The following is a 19,063-nucleotide window of genomic DNA, read 5'->3' on the forward strand; positions in this document are numbered from 1 at the left end:
TTTTACAGAATTCAGAAAAATTACAACAAACTGAACTCGTGATGGAAAAATGGTCATGTGATTCTCCTAATGGTGCATGTATGACTGCTTTCATGGACTCAACTCACAAATCTGTTCCAGTTTATTTCTCTCAGCTCTTATTAAGCACATAATCACTCAAGCTCGCTCAGTTATGAAATCCATTATTAAATACAGGTGGTGTGCCGTAAAAACAAAAACATTTTTCTCTGAAATAACCAAAAACGTTTGTGGAGCAGAAGTGAAACTGTGAGAATCTGTAACTAAAGATGTGTTTGGTTCAATTTAGTTGTCAAGTAATGAAAAATCATTATTGTCTCCTAAAATAAGATTTTTTTTCTTTTTATCGTTCACACTATGATCAGTTTCCTGTTTTAAGGAACCAAACTACTTCTTGACTTCATTTCCTATCCCCCATCCGACAGAAATGATGCCTTTGAAAATCAGAGCTGAACGACATACATAGATGTTCAGTATAGACATTTGATGATGCATTATGCGGGTTCATAAGTAGCTGACTAGCTTTCATGTTTAACGAATTGTAAAGTTTTATTCAGTCATTTTTTTGTGCAGGCAATTATTCAGTCCATAATAACCATTTCACCACAGATTAAGTAATGGACTCATCATTACACTCACACTTGTTTTGAGAAGCACCAACTAGATTAAGGCTGTTTTAAACAAAGGTCAAATTAGCGCAAGTCAAACGTTCTGCATCCGTTATTGGAAAAGCTTCACGTGACGGTTTAACAAGCACGGAAAAGAGTCATAGTGAGTTGGGCTAGCCAGTAGCAAAGATTACAACGTTTGTGTGTTTGTTCCAAAGTAGTTTTCTAGCAGAACACTTTTACCATTTGGCTGAAAGTGTTAATGGAGCAAAAATTCTTTACAAAAGTAGATTTTTCATTGTTGCTGTACACTTTAAGTATTATTTTCCATATTCGTTTCAGTGTGAAGTCTTTTATTCAGAGATGGTGATGAGCTGATCCCCTCCTTTGTATAAATAAATAAATAAATTAATAAATAAAAGCTGAGCCAGGAGGCAAAGCTCTCAGTTTACCAGTCGATCTAGGTTCCTACCCTCACCTATGATCACGAGCTTTGGGTAGTGACAGAAAGAACGAGATTGTTGATACAAGCGGCCAAAATGAGTTTTCTTTGCAGGGTGTCTGGGCTCTCCCTTAGAGAGGGGCTTGGAGTAGATCTGCTGCTCCTCCACATCTAGAGGAGCCAATAGAGGTGGCTCAGCCATCTAGTCAGGATGCCTATTTGACGCATCCCTGGTAAGGTTTCCTTGGCACGTTCAACCGAGAGAAGATCTAAAGGGAGACCCAGGACACGCTGGTGGGACAAGGTCTATTGGCTGGACAGGGAACTCTTTAGGATTCCCCTGGAGGAGCTGGCCCAAGTGGCTGAGGAGAGGAAAGTCCCTGCTTAGGCTATCTTTGTGTTAATCAAACACGCTGCAGTGGAAAAAAACAGCATTTGCCTCAGAACACATTTCTTCTGCTTTTCCTGTTTGTCACACACACATTTTTTGTCAGGAGGTAGAGCAGGTTACACCGTAAACACTGTATTTCTATTTACTTTCTCCTAATCATGTTTGCTGACACAAAACCTTTGAGTGTGACAAAAACAGAAACAATTGTAAGGAGGCTAATATTTTTTCACAGCTTTGTAAAAGAGCAACATCTGTTCCTGGAGTCATCAGAAATATGTACAAACTCAGAACTGTTCTTCATTCAAAGTAGACCGCTACCATTAAAACGGATTTTGAATTAAGAGGAAATTAGGCAATTAAGTTTTTCTAATTTTAAGTTGTTTCAGATCACGTATTTGATTAGATTTGGCAGTTTTTACCATAACTCACTCACTCAACAAAATGAAGTCAGTCATTTTTATTCAGAATTAATTGAAATGTTTTGATTACAGGCAGATCAAATTAAAGTCTTTTTAATTGAACTTGTTTATCCTCCCTGCAAATAGACAGAGGATGGCTTGTATCATCTACAGTCTGAAGGCAGTTTACCTTCTGAACAGTCCAGATCAAGTCTAATAAAAAGGTTTCTTTAAAAAAATCAGATCATTTCTCCCAATAAACAGACTTTTGTACCACCTGGTTGCATGTTATTAACCCTTTGATGCATGAATTATGAAATCTCCAACCATGGTTTTGTTAACAATTTTTTTTCATTCGTCTTTAGGTGTGAATGAAACAAATTTCAACAAATGTTTTTTGTAACGTTTATTAATTTACACATAGTTTATTACATGTCCACCTCAGTGGACAGCGTGTATTCTGAGCATGAAATATGTCGGCTGGACTTACTGAAGTCCAAACGGAGGGGCTCAAATGCAATAAAGTCTTCAACAGCTGTGCTTAATAGCAAAAATAAATAAATAACACTTTAGAGTACCTGTCCACTGTAGTGACCGTTATGCATCAAAGGGTTAATGTATTAGGAAAAAAAGTCCAATGCAAGAGGAAGATGTCTAATGATCGTCTACACCAACTAGAATAGAAATAACTAAACACAATCAGGTGACAATATTATTTAAAAAAGAGAAAACCAGGTTTAATTTTTAAGCCTTATAGAAAATCTAATTATATTCTAAAACTTTATGTAATTTGATGTGTAACAGCTTGTTTTCTCAGAAATGTAAACCTCCTATGATCCAATCCCTAAATAGAACACGTTTCTGCAGACTAGCGTTAGGCCTATGGGTTTTAATATTTAGGTAAAAAAAGGGGCAACATTTTTGATGAAATACTTCACAAGATGAACACAATCCCCTCCGCCAACTGAACTCTAATGTTTGGCATGAAGCTTTACTCTTGTTTTCATTTCATAGGCACACTAACATCAACCTCAGAGATACATTCTGTGCAGACGGAGCAAGACCACAAGATTCGACTGTGAAAAACAAAATGACAGCCAGTAGTCCCTTGCTCCTTTCTTGTGCTTTGAAGTTTGAGGACTCGGTATTAGTGATTCTATTGCTGCGTGATGATGAAAAGCTTGGATCGGCTTTTTGAAGACAAACGCTAAAGGTCCTTTACAAATTAACAGCTTCATTTTTAAAAAGGTAAAGCAACAGGATTTCGTGTGCCAGGGGTTGTGAAAACATTAAAGGACCATTAGGTCCTTGCTCTTTATCAGCGTCATACAAATGGGACTTCAAAGGTTTTTCGCTGCTTTTAAAAGAGTGAAAGTAGATGTTAGTTGCAGGCAGGGGACGTTCCTTTTTCTTTGCTTCCATTCAGACAGACAATGATGCAGCGTCTTCATGCATTGTACGGCACGCCTAATGCAACACCTTGAACTAAATGATGGTAATCAATGACAATTTGGCTACAGAAGTCATCACCTCACAGCATGAGCACATTAACATCTGAAAGCCTTAGTCCCGTCATTGTGCTACTTACAGTGAAGGTTTACATACATTTTGAAACCAACATTTACAGCGTTTGAAAAATTGGACAGTGGCTCTCTGGGGCGCTTTAATCAAGAGCAATTATATCTGCTAACACTGATGCAGTGGGAGTCAGCGTACCGACTCTATCATTATCAGCATCTCCGGCTTCGTTCTGCTCCGTTGTATTGCTGTTCCGACACTTCTCACTTACATACAAACGTCTTTTTTTTAATCATGGAAGAACATCATATGGATTTAGTTTTTTACAGAGCATGACTATCAACGTTTACAGCATTCATAACTTATGGCTGCACAGGAGAGTTTGTCCTAACAGGACTGAGCCTCCATTTGAGGCTGCACCGACTGTCGTTTGGGACACAGGATCTTTGAGAAAGCCCTCCGGAAGCTGCTGTGGCACAGAGGGTACAAGAACGGGTTGATGGCCGAGTTCAGCCACAGGAGCCAAAAGGTAATCTCGTACCAATAGTTGGCCACACATTCACCGCCACAGGCAGCACGGATAATCATCAGCAGAGTGTACGGAGCCCAGCATATTCCAAATATACAGACTATGATAGCCAAAGACTTTGCAATCTTTTTGTCTCGGGAAAGACGCGATCCCGGCGTTCTCCGGCCGGGAGCCATGCACGAGGCTGTGGGCTGAAACAGCCTGGAGTTTTTTCTATGTGGAGAGAATTTCTCCCTCTGTACAAAGATCTGACTGGTGTCAGGACACTCGCTGGAAGACGGCGACAGGATGTCGTCATCCTCGATAACCGCAGAGATAGCAGCAGGCTCGCTGGATGTCACCTTCCGAGTTTTGACAAAAAACACAGACCAGCCCACTCCGTCTTTGTGCTTCTTGGATTTCCGCCGAGGCGCGACATCCTCCTCCGCAGAAGCGTTGCCGTTCTTGTTCCTCTGATGGATGTTAAGGTAGATGCTGAGGTTGAAGAAGGCTACCGACACAAATGGGGTGAAGAACTCAAAGGTAGAAGCGCTGAGCAGGAAGTACCAGGTGAAGTAAAACTCTGCGTAGCATTCGTGGGCCGGGACAATGCTCTGACCCACTATCGCCTCCCAGAAGATGATGGCAGGACCGTAGAGGAGGAAGGCCAACACCCACACCGCCACCATCTTCAGCACGGCCTGGCGAGTGATGTTCCTCTGGGCTCTGTATTTAACCTGCAGTGAGAAGAATTTGACTCACACGGATGCTCTTTGAACACAAACTGCTTCCTAACATCAGCGTTGGTGACATTTCAAACAGGCGTAGCTGCTCTAACACAACACGATGGCTCCTGCTCAGAGTCTCCTCTTCAGTCGAAGCTTTCATTGTGTTGTATCAGAGCTGCGGAGGGATGCTGTAAATAAAGCCCACTCATGACGCACTCATTCCACGGTGTGTCACTGAAGCCAAAGAGAGCCGGGGAACGTTGGGCTGAGAGCCACATTCACTGATGCAACTCGTCTGTGAAAGAGACATCTGGTTTCCAATCGCTCAGTCTCTCTCTGCACTTGCTGAACCCTCATTTAGAAGAGATCCCCTATTTGCTGCTGGTTCTTTTGTTCTTTTTCTAATTAAACCCTCAAAGTGCCTTTATGGTTGCAGCAGCTGGTGTTTCACTGGTGCTGCTAATGTGGGCAAAGACACACTTAAGAAGAGAAAGAGGTGATAAAACAAACTAACACTGATGATGACACAACGCTTCTTTAAGATCACTCATAAATGAAACGGGCCCCGATCTTGAGATCTCACGTCAAAAGCTAAGACAGTTGGGCTGCAAATGAAAGCGGCGCTGCTGCTCTCTGTGGATTTCACAGAAGAAATGCAAAGATAAGATTTCATGGAAGGCTGTTGAGGGCTGTCACTCAAATCAAAATCAATAAAGATTTTATTGGAAAAGCCTTACGCAGGATGTAAGAAAATTACCTCAAAATTAAAAAACCCAAATAAATGAAAGACATTTGGGATTTTTTTAATTTTAATAATTCATCTGGAATATGAGAAATGCTTACAGTTATAATAAAACTAATAGTTCACAATATTGATAACATGAACATTTTCCTACGTCACAGAGGAAAACCTAAAGATACCCTATTTTTATGACTAAAACTACTTAGCTATTTGGATTTAAACTTCTTTCCTTGTAAAACATATTTAGAGCATTTTTAATATTTGGATTGTTTACTTCAAAAGAATGAGTCAGTTGTACTAAACGCTGGCCCTCTGCAGCGGATGTTGACTGGACCTGTGTTTCCTCCACACTTTCATTCCAGATTCTACACTCACAAAAAGATCATGAAAGGGTTTACTAAAACCAGAATGATACCACTTACATAACCATGACATCATCTAAGATATGGAACGCTGTGTTTGATCAACCCAATACAGCTTTACACCAGCTCCCACCTTTTCAATATAAGAAAGGGTTATAATCTGTTCTTCTGTTTGGGGGCTTTTCAAAGACTCATCAGATTTATTACTAACCAAGAAACAAATGCTGCAGCTAGAGTTCTGATGAGAATTAAAAAGAGAGATCATATCTCTCCTGTCTTAGCTTCCCTACATTGGCTACCTGTTAAATTCAGAATAGATTTTAAGATTATTCTTCTCACATATAAAACTCTTAATAATCAAGCTCCATCATACATCAGTGATCTGATCGTTCCATACGTTCCTAACTGAGCACTTCGCTCTCAGACTGCAGGTCTACTGGTGGTTCCCAGAATATCTAAAATTAGGATGGGAGGCAGCTCTTTTAGTTATCAGGCTCCTCTCCTGTGGAACCAGCTCCCAGCTTTAGTCCGTGAGGCAGACACTTTGTCTACTTTAAAGACTAGGCTTAAAACATTTTTATTTGATAGGGCCTGTGGTTAAAATCTGATGTTAGCCTAAATCTGGACAAGTGGGGGAGTAGAGGGAGGTGGAGTGTACAGTCGGTAAAGACGGCTCTCCCTTGCCCTGACTCCAACATGCCTCCATCTAAATAGGATAGATTATCCAGAGTTAACTCTGTAGTTATGCTGCTATAGGCTTAGACTGCTGGAGGACACACTGACCACTTTTCACACTCTACTACCTTCTTCTACTATCTGCTCTTTAACTGTACTATTTTGTGCAATTTCAGCTGTTAACTTTATTTTCTCTCTAAGTGTTTTTTCTCCCCAGAAGAAGCTACAACGACGTTCTGCTGAGCTGTGGTGGCCTCATGGAGGGGGCCATCGTCTAGCACACTGCTGCTAACCACTAATACATTCTCCCTCTCCTGATGATGGCTTTTTGCTTTCCTTGACGTTGGATGTGCTACTACTAGTTTATCTGTTTAATTATAGATCCACTAGGATAAATACAATAAAGTTTATGTTTCACCAAATAGAATATTGACTAAGAAATCACGGTGTAACCATGGACACATTACTTGTGTGTGTGTGTGTTTGTGTGTGTGTGTGTGTGTGTGTGTGTGTGTGTGTGTGTGTGTGTGTGTGTGTGTGTGTGTGTGTGCCTGCTCTGTCTTCTCGATCCCCAGTGAGTCGTGGAGGATGGCTGCTTATACTGAGCCAGGATTCTCTGGAGGTTTCTTCCTGTTAAAAGGGAGTTTTCCTCTCCACTGTCGCTGCATGCTTGCTTGGTATGAGGACTGCTGTATAGTCTCTGACACTAGTCAGTGACTTGATGAAATTTGCTGGGTTCCTTATATAGGACACATTATTTCTGATTGGCTTAATGAACTGACCTGAATTGGAATGTTTATTATGTGAAGTGCCTTGAGACGACTCTTGTCGTGATTTGGCGCTTTATAAATAAACTTGAATTGAATTGAATTAAAAAAGAGCTTCAAAACATCTGGTTAACATGCAGAAGTTTTACCAAATATGAGACTGTGTTTAAAATCCCCACAGAACTGAGAAAGCTTGCTAAGGTTACAGGAAAATAAATCGGACTTCCAGGACATTTTCCTTAGACTTTTCTGGCTCTTGAACGTTCTGAATGCTGTTAAATACACAAAGTTGAGACTGATTCAAATATCCCCCCCAAAAAATGTTTCCCAACCTGTGGTGCGTAACCCTCCTAGGGGGTCCCCACAATTTACTCTGTGCTGAGGTTGTGAAGTTATCAATATTATATTAGCAAATATTACGTTTATAAAATCCAAATAAGACAACCAATAGTACTTTCAGGACTATGTATGTCTGTTTAAAGTTTGTAATGAATCAGTTTTTATTGTGTGCATGCAGGTAGGCGTTGGGGGACCCTGGAGCGTTAACATAGTTAACATAGATCTGTGTGATAACATCCAATGCAAAATTCTTTTTTTTTTTTTATAGTAAAGAGCTCCAGAAATGTCCAGAGGAGTCTGCTGCCCAACTTAGCATCATGGTTATAACATGTTCTGGTGGTTTTATCCATCAAACTAATACGCTGAATAATTGTGATATTTCATGTTAGGATACTAAATCATTTTTCAAAAGCAAGTTTGTTATTTCTTTTTTTGAGAATTTACATGTAAACATTTACTACATTTCTTTATTGTGGTGTCTACGACTGCTAGTTGGCAGCAGTTTTTACTGCCTGCATTTTGACGGAACTGCAAGATCTCAACACTGAATGCATTTTGGAAGTGTCTCACCTAAGTTTTCCCACTAAATTGAGTCATAAAACTGCCAATATCATCTGGCTTTTAGTGTTGATTATATGGAATTGTCTACATATCATATCGTCAGTTTCTTACCAACACAACCCTAATAATTATTGAGTCTAAATATTTACTTTGGTCTCTCTTTAGATCTCCAGTGCTTTAATTTTACACAAAGACATAAGTCAGACAAATGTTCAAAAGTGATCAAAAATATACACAAACTTGGCACCAATGGGGGCACTAAGGAGGAAACAGCTGTCCCTTTTGCATTTGACTGCCTCCTCCTGACCAGATGGTCTACATGCATAATAGAACAAGCTTCAATGAGTTGCAAAAAGGTTTGGAAATGTTGTTTCAGTTAACATTTACAGTTTAATAGTACCCATTGGTATTATTAAATTAAAACATTGTAAAACACATAGTAAATGGCTTGTATTTATATAGCATCTTCTAGAGTTCTGCAACTACCCAAGGAGCTTTACAACACATCAGACATTCACCCATACACACATTCCCACACTGGTGGTAATGCGCTACAATATTGCCAGATGGAAACAAAGCTGCCGTACGCAGGCGCCACCGGTCCGTCTGACCGCCACCGGTCCGTCTGACCGCCACCGGTCCGTCTGACCGCCACCGGTCCGTCTGACCACCACCGGTCCGTCTGACCGCCACCGGTCCGTCTGACCGCCACCGGTCCGTCTGACCACCACCGGTCCGTCTGACCGCCACCGGTCCGTCTGACCAACACCGGTCCGTCTGACCAACACCGGTCCGTCTGACCGCCACCGGTCCGTCTGACCACCACCGGTCCGTCTGACCGCCACCGGTCCGTCTGACCGCCATCAGTAGGTAAGCAGAGTGAAGTGTCTTGCCAAAGGCCACGATGACGTACTAGCATGAAACTCTCCGGTTACTGGGCGGCCACAAAACTCCTCTATCACCATAGACCCTTTATGTTGTTGGAATGTCTGAATAGTCACATTTATAATCTGTGATGTGAAACCAATACGAGTTTGTTTCCCCGTATCACTGGGCAGGTGCAATCATTCAATCCACCAAGCAACTCTAAACAACAGGAGACTGCTGCTGGACTTCCTGGACACCTTTGAGGGTGCTACCCACATAATCAGTTGTGCTGCTTATGTCTAGCATACACAACCAATAGCAGGTGACTAATCAAGATTTCAAATGAGGAAAACACCAAGTGGTAAAACTGAAGAGGAAAACTAATTAACTGAAATAATATTTCCAAACTTTTAGTGGAAATTATTTATTGATTCATAGATTTTTATTTTTTTGTCCATCGAGCAACAGACTGTAAAATAAGATACTGAAGTACATAAGAAGGCAGGTCCCTAATTCCAATATTGCAGTATATTTTATACTCTGTACACAACAGTATAATAAAACACCTAAAAATCTGTGATGGCTTTTGTTTTGAAAAATTGCTATCACCTGCTGCTTTGCAACTTGGAGGGTGGGCCTCCAGCATGTTAAACAACAGCAGTACTACAGCGTCACTGCAACCTTTTCACAATGAAGACCGAGTCACATGATGTGGAGGTTATTAAAAAGAATTTACAAACGTTCCATTAAAAAAATCTTTTAACTGATCAGATAGATCTAGAAAAGCAATCCTGGGGTGATCAAGTAACAGGAAGTGAAAGTTTACTTCCCGTAGTCTGTCCCTAAGCAACCAGCTGTGATCAGCAGCAACAGAAAGAGATGATCAGACCTGCTCTATCAGTGTCATAACTTGGTGAACTAAGTAAAGTACTGTATACAGGCCAAAAGTTTGGACACACCTTTTCATTCAATGTGTTGTCTTTATATTCATGACCATTTACAAAGGCTTAAGGTGCTAAACACCTCAGGGAGCTCCTTCAAGACCATTGGCGGTTTTAAACAGGGGCCATAACAGGGGCCTGGGCCCCTGTAGAACCGGCCCTGGCCCCTGTTATGGCCCCTGTGCTGAAGAGATCTGAAGACGGGAGATGGGAACTAATGTGCTGCAGCGTTTCACACGGAGCCTTTAGAGCGCAGCACACTCTGTGGACAGAACTGTTTACCCGGTGGATTTTTGAATAAAAGATTAAAAATCATTTAAATGGGACCCGAAGAAATTCTTGAGCACGACTAATGGAAAAGACACTAAGAGACGAAGGTAAGCAATACAGTTTATTTTCCTGATCAGTGTTTTGATCGTAGTCGCGCGTTTCTGTCATTTACTTTTAAGTTCCTAACTGAGTCTATCCACAGTTAAAACTGATTTGTTTTTCCTTTTTAACGTTAACTGTAAAATAAAAATGAAGTTGCTGCATTTTAAGCCTTAGACACGTTGAGATTAGATCACAGTATTCATTTATCTTTGACTTTCTCGCAGCACTGACTGGAAGCATCAGCGGCCATGAAAAGAAAAAGGGACATTTTGTCCTTTTTTACCGCTGTTAATAAAGAACAGCGTAGACAGAGAGAGGATGAAAGTCACGAGGGAGCTGAGAAGAAGGATGAAAGAGAAGGAGGAGTTGGTTGGAGAGGAACCAGAGAGGTCAGAGGCTGTCCACCCTGAGAGTGAGGAGGAAGATGTAGGCTGTGAGGGAGAGAGTGAGGAGCAAAAAGAGGGACATCTTCTGTCAGGTCTGTGGGTGTTGAACAACCCCTCTGTGTTTGCAGCTCATACTGTGTGTAAAATGCATTTCAGGCATGCTGACTCTGGACCAACATTTCTGTTGTTTATATTTAATAAATTGATAAAATAAGACTCTGAATTAACTAATTATGACTTTTATCCTCATGCTAACATTTATTTTCTTTCAGATATCAGCAAGTGCAAGGATGACCCACCTACTCAGCCTAGTTTGAGGACATTTCCGGTGGCATTAATAGGAGACAGAAGACAGCTTTCAGCCAAGCTGGGATGAAAGTCATGCATGCAGACATTTTAGCTCACCAAGTAGTGCAGGAAGTGTGTTTGACTCACCATGTGGATTTAGGAACTGGAAAAAAGCAACTGAGGGTACATGCAAAGTACTTTTGTTACAGCTTTATACAGGTGCTGGCCAGTAAATTAGAATATCATCAAAAGGTTGAAAATATTTCAGTAATTCCATTCAAAACGTGAAACTTGTACATTATATTCATGCAATGCACACAGACCAATGTATTTCCAATGTTCATTACATTTAAATTTGATATTCATAAGTGACAACTAATGAAAACTCCAAACTTGGTATCTCAAAAAATTAGAATATTCTGAAAAGGCTGAATATAGAAGACACCTGCTGCCACTCTAATCAGCTGATTTACTCAAAACACCTGCAAAGGCCTTTAAAAGGTCCCTCAGTCTTGTTTTGAAGGCACCACAATCATGGGGAAGACTTCTGACTTAACAGCTGTCCAAAAGACAATCATTGACACCTTGCACAAGGAGGGCAAGACACAAAAGGTGATTGCTAAAGAAGCTGGCTGTTCGCAGAGCTCTGTGTCCAAGCACATTAACAGACAGGCGAAGGGACGGAAAAAATGTTGTAGAAAAAAGTGTACAAGCTCTAGGGATAACCGCACCATGCAGAGAATTGTGACGACAAACCCATTCAAAAATGTGGGGGAGATCCACAAAGAGTGGACTGCAGCTGGAGTCAGCGCTTCAAGAACCACCACGAGGAGACTCATGAAAGACATGGGATTCAGGTGTCGCATTCCGTGTGTCAAGCCACTCTTGAACATGAAACAGCGCAAGAAGCGTCTCGCCTGGGCCAAGGACAAAAAGGACTGGACTGATGCTGAGTGGTCCAAAGTTATGTTTTCTGATGAAAGCAAGTTCTGCATTTCCTTTGGAAATCAAGGACCCAGAGTCTGGAGGAAGAGCGGAGAAGCACAGAATCCACGTTGCATGAGGTCCAGTGTAAAGTTTCCACCGTCAGTGATGGTGTGGGGTGCCATGTCATCTGCCGGTGTTGGCCCACTCTGTTTCCTGAGGTCCAGGGTCAATGCAGCCGTCTACCAGGAAGTTTTAGAGCACTTCATGCTTCCTGCTGCTGACCAACTTTATGGGGATGCAGACTTCACCTTTCAACAGGACTTGGCACCTGCACACAGTGCCAAAACCACCAGCACCTGGTTCAAGGACCATGGTATCCCTGTCCTTGATTGGCCAGCAAACTCGCCTGACCTTAACCCCATAGAAAATCTATGGGGTATTGTGAAGCGGAGGATGCAATACGCTAGACCCAACAATGCAGAGGAGCTGAAGACGACTATCAGAGCAGCCTGGGCTCTCATAACACCTGAGCAGTGCCACAGACTGATCGAGTCCATGCCACGCCGCATTACTGCAGTTATTGAGGCAAAAGGAGCCCCGACTAAGTATTGAGTGCTATACATGCACATTCTTTTCATGTTCATTCTTTTCAGTTGGCCAACATTAGAGAAACAAACATTTTTTCATTGGCCTTTAGAATATTCTAATTTTCTGAGATACCAGATTTGATGTTTTCATTGGTTGTCACCTATAAATATCAAAATTAAACGTAATAAACATCGGAAATACATTGGTCTGTGTGCATTGCATGAATATAATGTACAAGTTTCACGTTTTGAATGGAATTACTGAAATATTTTCAACCTTTTGATGATATTCTAATTTACTGGCCAGCACCTGTATAATGCTGCTCTGTGTGTGTGTGTGTGTGTGTGTGTGTGTGTGTGTGTGTTTACTACAAAAAGCACTGCACTAAGAAATTGTATTGTGCACATATTTAATTTGTTTGAATGTTTATTTTTCATATGTACAGTACATGTAATCTTCAAATAAAGTCACAAACTATAATAATCAACTAGAATTTTTTTTTACTCAAGTCTCATGTTGTGGTGAAGCATTCAGAATTGTTATCTGAGTACCATAAAAACATTCCAGTTTTACTTTCACAAGTAAACCATTACTGCATTCGCTGTAATAGTTTATTTGTTCATTGTCTTTTATTATGAATTTATTTGAATCTTATGTTAGTAAAATACAGCTGTAAAAGATCATAGATGAAAAAAGTAAAGGAAAATTTTTGATAAATTCGATCCCCAAAATATAGTAAAGATAGATATGAAAAAGAAGAGAACAAAAAAGTGAGTAGTTTCACAGTACTAGGAATGTCCTTTGGTAAAATTGTGCACAAGCATAAAATTTGTCATATGGCGGAGACAAAAACTAATTTTGAAATTGCCCTAATTTTTCCCTTTTTTTTCTTGCGCCCCATGAAAAAATACTGGCCCCACTGTGGCCCCCCTGGAAAATTTGGTCTAGAACCGCCCCTGTTCAAGACTGTTGGAAAACCATTTCAGGTGACTACCTCGAAGCTCATCAAGAGAAAGCCAATCAGAATGCTGTAATCAGAGCAAAGGGTGGCTATATGAAGAAAACTGAATACAAAACATGTTTTCAGTTATTTCACCTTTTTTGGTTAAGTTCATAACTCCACATGTGTTCATTCAGTTTTGATGCCTTCAGTGAGAATCTACCAATGTAAATTGTCATGAAAATAAAGAAAACACCTTGAATTAGAAGGTGTATGTATGTACGTGTGTGTGTATACATATATATATATATATATATATATATATATATATATATATATATATATATATATACAATTTTTTTATTTATTTTTTTGGCAGTTAAGACGGGTCATGCTTTGGCTCTCAGAACAATGTAATGAATAATTAGATGATTTATTAAATTGCTGGTAATTTTAGTCAAACTATTTAGCTCTGTAGATTTTTGCTTTAACCCTCTCAGGCTCAAAACAAGTTTTGATAAAACGAAGAACAACTAAGTCCTTCAGGGGTACTTCTGTGTTAAAAAAAGCTCATGAAACACGTGTGTGGAGTAACCAGGTAGGTAGGTTTTAACTGTTGCACATCTGCAACGCCTGCCTCCAGAGGGTTAACAGAATGGAGCCAAAGCTTTGACTTTCTTTTTGTTATATTTTTTTGCATTTTTAGTCCACAAACTTGGAGAAGTGTAGTAAGCAAACTGAAGGGAGATAAAAGCACTGCAGCTTCTTAACCCTCTGGAGGCAGGCGTTGCAGATGTGCAACAGTTAAAACCTGCCTACCTGGTTACTCCACATACGTGTTTCATGAGCTTTTTTTAACACAGAAGTGCCCCTGAAGGACTTAGTTGTTCGTCCTTATATCAAAACTTGTTTTGAGCCTGAGAGGGTTAACGGGACATTTTATTAGTAAAGTTCCAACGTTTAGCACAGAAAAGCAATTATTTGGTATTGGAAGTGTGGTGGTGATTACTGGCTTTAACACAAACTGCTGTTATCCTCCCCTCCTGTGAGACTGGGCTCCCTGCTGCTCCAATGGCAGGCAGCCTCGCCTGTTCCAAACAGCTTGTGTGGACCATACCATTTTAAAGAATGGGGATCGTAATCTTTCAATGACTGAAAACACATTGTTTAGTGGTTTGGTTTTTGTTTGTGCTCTGATTTCATTGGATAATAGTACTATAACAAATATTTAATATGTATATATGCTTACAATAATTTTGGCAGGGACACTTTACCAGGGGTGTCATGTCCCCCCGCGCCCTTAGGATTTACACACCCCAAGATTTCAATGGCCCCCATCTGGCCACTCCTTTGAAAACTTTCTGGAGTTACAATGTTTGTTTCAGTCATTTTTTTTACAGCAAATCAACTGAAGTCCTAAAATGTAAATGGTCAAATAAATAAACAATAGGTTGACTCAATTCTAATTTATTGTTTCTTTTTACTGTTTGGCATACTAAAAATGAAATAAGGATACAAAAGTTTTATAGATTTTTTTTTTTCATTTCTGAAACATGACCATCTGAAAATTATCTTTTCCTGGGACGTAATTTTGGGGGGGGGGGACGGGTGGGACATGTCCCCCCCACTTTTTCAAAAGGCAGTTTTGGTCCCCTGCACTTTTTTCCGTCCAAAAACAATGTTACGCTCCATTAAATGGATTTGGTTGAGCACTAGGACCGAAACGGAAACCGGTTTACTATTAGACCCGCCCAAAAGCTAATCTATTGGCTCTGCTGATACTTGCTAACGTATTATTGGCTGTTGCTGCTGTCACTCAAGTTGGAAACAGTCAGAACGTGCTCACGTTGTTTTGCTAGTTTGGAGCCGCTAGGGAACACCGGTACTGAGTCACATCGTCAACTAGACGCTGTGTAATATCAGAGCTCAGCTCAGCTTCCATTACATAACATTTGAATAAGTGTTCATTTGTGAGTCTTTGGTAGTTAGGCACAGCCAGGCGGTAGCATGTCAAGAAAACGAAAAGTGGATAAGAGACTTCTTTCAAAGTCAAAACGTAAGTTGGAACATGTGACAGCCCTGCATTAAGCTCACTCACCTCCTCCTTCACAAACATACTCAAAACTAACTTTTACAAACTCATCTCCTCCACATAACTGACTCCTCAGACACAAGTTATTCGTATTATTATAATTATTGTTTTATTATTATTACTATTATCATCATAGTTATTATTATTAGTAGTAGTAGAAGTGTAACTTCAAAACTTTTATCATTTAACTTTATTGTAAACTTATCTATTGCAATGTATATGTTCACATTAAAAAGCTCTGAAAAATGAACAGTATCATCGTCAACAGATTTTTTTTAAGCTTAATGTCAAAGATGTACACTTTTCATTAGATTTATCTTATTTTTTCCATTTATTTTTTGTGTGTTGAAATGCAACAACTGTTTAAACACTTTTAAGGGAAAAAACATATTTAATATGTTTTTATACACTCAAATGTTAGGGTGATGATCATGTGTAAAACATTAGTTCAGCATGTCCTCTAACACAGCAAATGAACAAACGGCCAGATCTCAGGAGGGACCGTTTATGTATAAATAAGTTTTATACTTTTGACTAGGCCTGGGAATGTAACAAATTTTGCTGGACGATATTTTGTCCAACAAATTGTTGATGATAAACGATATTGTCAACATTATCTAGACCAAAATAACCACTAATATAATGTTAATATATCATAATAATGCAAGTACACCCTTTAAAATGCAACAAATAAACCTTCATTTAACATTGAAATGTCCAGAACCAGAACTTCTAAATGAATAAAAATAACAAACAAAAATTGAATAAAAAAGGAATCTCACTCCCTGTTAGAAAATGTTGCACCAAAAACAATAAAAAAAAGACCCAAAACAATAAATACAATGGCCTATCCATTGTCAACAGCCAAAACTGCACTTCAATAATGATAATAAATAAAACTAATAATAGAGTTGTACATTTTTTAACTTTGATATATATATATATATGAGGATGGAAAAATTATTGAGATGGGCACGTGACGTGTCAAGGGGTCTTTACATAACACCCCCCACCCCAAATCCGCACAAGCCTGCTGTGTCCCCCCCACTTCTGAAATCAAAATTTCGTCCCTGATCTTTTCTGTTTACTATTAAGGGCTTCCATATTTTCTGCTAACAAAAAAATCCTTAGAATTATTGAGACAACAAATGAATGAAAAAACAATAATAAAGTTGTGCTCAGTCCTACTAGAGTCTTTGTGCTTTGGTTACGTGACTCAGTGATGTGTGAACTGAAGACAGATGAAACCAGCATCCCTGTGAAAGGATGACGCTATAGAAGTCAGTGACATCCTGTTGCAGCAGGCAGCATCTGCTCCAGAGTAGCAGACCTGCCTGTGGTCATATGAACTTTGGGTGTGTTAACGAGCACCTTCGCAGCCTGTACTTACCGCCCTTGTGACTGACAGGAAGCGGTCATAACTAATGAGGACGATGTTGAAGACCGAGGCGGAGCAGAGCAGGTAGTCCATGACCAGCCACACTTTGCAGAGCCCCTTCCCCAGCATCCACCTGCCCGTCAGGTTATAGGGGATGTACACCGGAATGCAGAAAGCACCTGGAAAACAAAGGCGCGCGCTCTGCGTGATGATTCAACACCTCAAATGATTATCGTTCACACCTCCTCACAGTCTGGAGGTCGGACCTGTTTCACATGACAGACTAATTTGCTGAATGTTGCGTGTTACCAAAAAAGTGTCAAACTGATTTTAGAAGCATGAGGCAATTACGTAAGGTGTGAGCACCGTTTCCTGTGCTGCAGATTTAAAGAACTGTGAGTTCTTTAAATCTGCAGAAAAATACTATTGCGCACAAACGCGCATGAATGAATCAAATAATACAACCAGATCACTAAATTCACCCCTGACCAGCAGCGGATCGTCTGTGGCTGCGCGTAAAACAAAAACCTAACTGAATAATAAAGAAAATAAGAGCCGCAACTCACCCACAAGAAAATCCGAAATGGCAAGGTTCAGAAAAAAATAGTTGCTCTGGTTTCTCAGCGTTTTATCCACAATAAAGGCCATGATGACCAGTGCGTTACCAGCCACCACAACTATCACCAGAGTCACCATGAGCACCGATATGATCACCACCAGGTAACCCGGGAGGACAGTCCCAGCCTCGGACACCGCAGGCGTCTGGTTGCCGCTGGAGTTGGACTCCAGGATGTACGCGCCCATAGTTTATTGAGAAGCCCAAATCATTGTAGGCTTGTGTCACTGCGCGCGCTGGTGGAGCGGACAAGTCCAGAAACGCGCCCGAACGTTCCGCTCCACTTTGGAGAAGTGGAGCTGATGGAAGACCAGAGGCTGGATGATGGAGAGACTTTTTCCATTTTCCTCCAGCAGTAGGACATGGATGCTGCAGCTGTTTGTCACCCGCTCATTTTTAAACCTGTGTCCAGCTCCGCCGGGTGTCTCTTCTGGACTCTCATCATAAGAACAGCGCCGTTGGTGGGTGTGCGGGGACTGCGGAGCGCACAGAGGATTTTGTCACTAGCGTCAAGCTTTCATTTCACAGATATCCGGTCAGATTTTCTAAATAAAGTACCAGAGGGCTCGTTTTAAATAAAACCAAGTGACAGATTTTCCAAATGACTTAATTAATTGTCTATTTAAAATTTGCCTTGCAGATCAGAATAGGTGCTGCAGCTTATTCTTATCCATCCCATGCTGGAAATACAGCCTATGCTGTTGCCATTGCAAATTAGCAGAACAGGAATACGTTTATTTGACGCATATAATCAGGGCTGACTAATTAACCCTTTGATGCATGAATTATGAAATCTTCAACCATGATTTTTTAAACAATTTTTTTCATTCGTCTTTAGGTGTGAATGAAACAAATTTCAACACATTTTTTTGTAAAATTTAATAATTTACAAATAATTTATTACATGTCCACCTCAGTGGGCAGCGTGCATTCTGAGCATGAAATATGTTGGCTTGGCTTACTGAAGTCCAAATGGAGGGGCTCAAATGCAATAAAGTCTTCAACAGCTGTGCTTAATAGCAAAAACAAATAAATAACAATTTTGAGTACCTGTCCACTGTAGTGACCGTTATGCATCAAAGGGTTAAGCTGTCACTTAAAAAAGGATCATCAGAGGAAATTGACCAGATAAATGGTAAATGGCCTGCATTTGTATAGTTCATTCTTAGGGCTCTACAACCCTAATGATGATGAGCTACGATGTACCCACAGCTGCCCTGGGTCGCACTGACAGAGAGAAATCAAAGCAAACTTTTCTGAGTATAACATAAAGCAAAATAAGATGAATGCATGTTTTACAAGGCAGGTCAATAATGTCAGAAGTAAGAATGCATGGGGATCATTTTTCTCCTCTGACACTTGAAGAAATTTTGCCACAAAAGCAAAAACTAATATAAATATTCAAATCATATAGCTTTAAAATGTTGCAATCATCAGTAACTGGCACAAATCTTTCATCTTTCTCAGAACTTTACATTTTACTATGAAGAAAAATGTAAAGTTGTTAGATTACTTCTTGATGTAAATGATCACCTGGCAATCAGCATGTTGTTCTTGGCACTTTCCCATCATGAAAAATAAAAATATTTATTAGATTAAAGAGTGCAGTTG

At 40.2% G+C, this 19,063-nt stretch overlaps 1 protein-coding gene across 1 annotated transcript; it reads right to left on the reverse strand.

Moving 5' to 3' along the window:
* Positions 1-1,901: 1,901 nt before the first annotated feature.
* On the reverse strand, positions 1,902-18,113 carry LOC107393413 (histamine H3 receptor). The gene is made up of 3 exons (XM_015971741.3): positions 17,403-18,113; positions 16,849-17,015; positions 1,902-4,620 (listed from the first exon to the last, which is right to left on the reverse strand). Exons 1-3 carry the CDS (start codon positions 17,638-17,640, stop codon positions 3,763-3,765), a joined length of 1,263 nt encoding a protein of 420 aa, XP_015827227.1. The 5' UTR covers positions 17,641-18,113; the 3' UTR covers positions 1,902-3,762.
* Between the last annotated feature and the right edge of the window lie 950 nt (positions 18,114-19,063).

Source organism: Nothobranchius furzeri, chromosome 8, assembly GCF_043380555.1.
Source record: "Nothobranchius furzeri strain GRZ-AD chromosome 8, NfurGRZ-RIMD1, whole genome shotgun sequence".
NCBI classification, from domain to species: domain Eukaryota; kingdom Metazoa; phylum Chordata; class Actinopteri; order Cyprinodontiformes; family Nothobranchiidae; genus Nothobranchius; species Nothobranchius furzeri.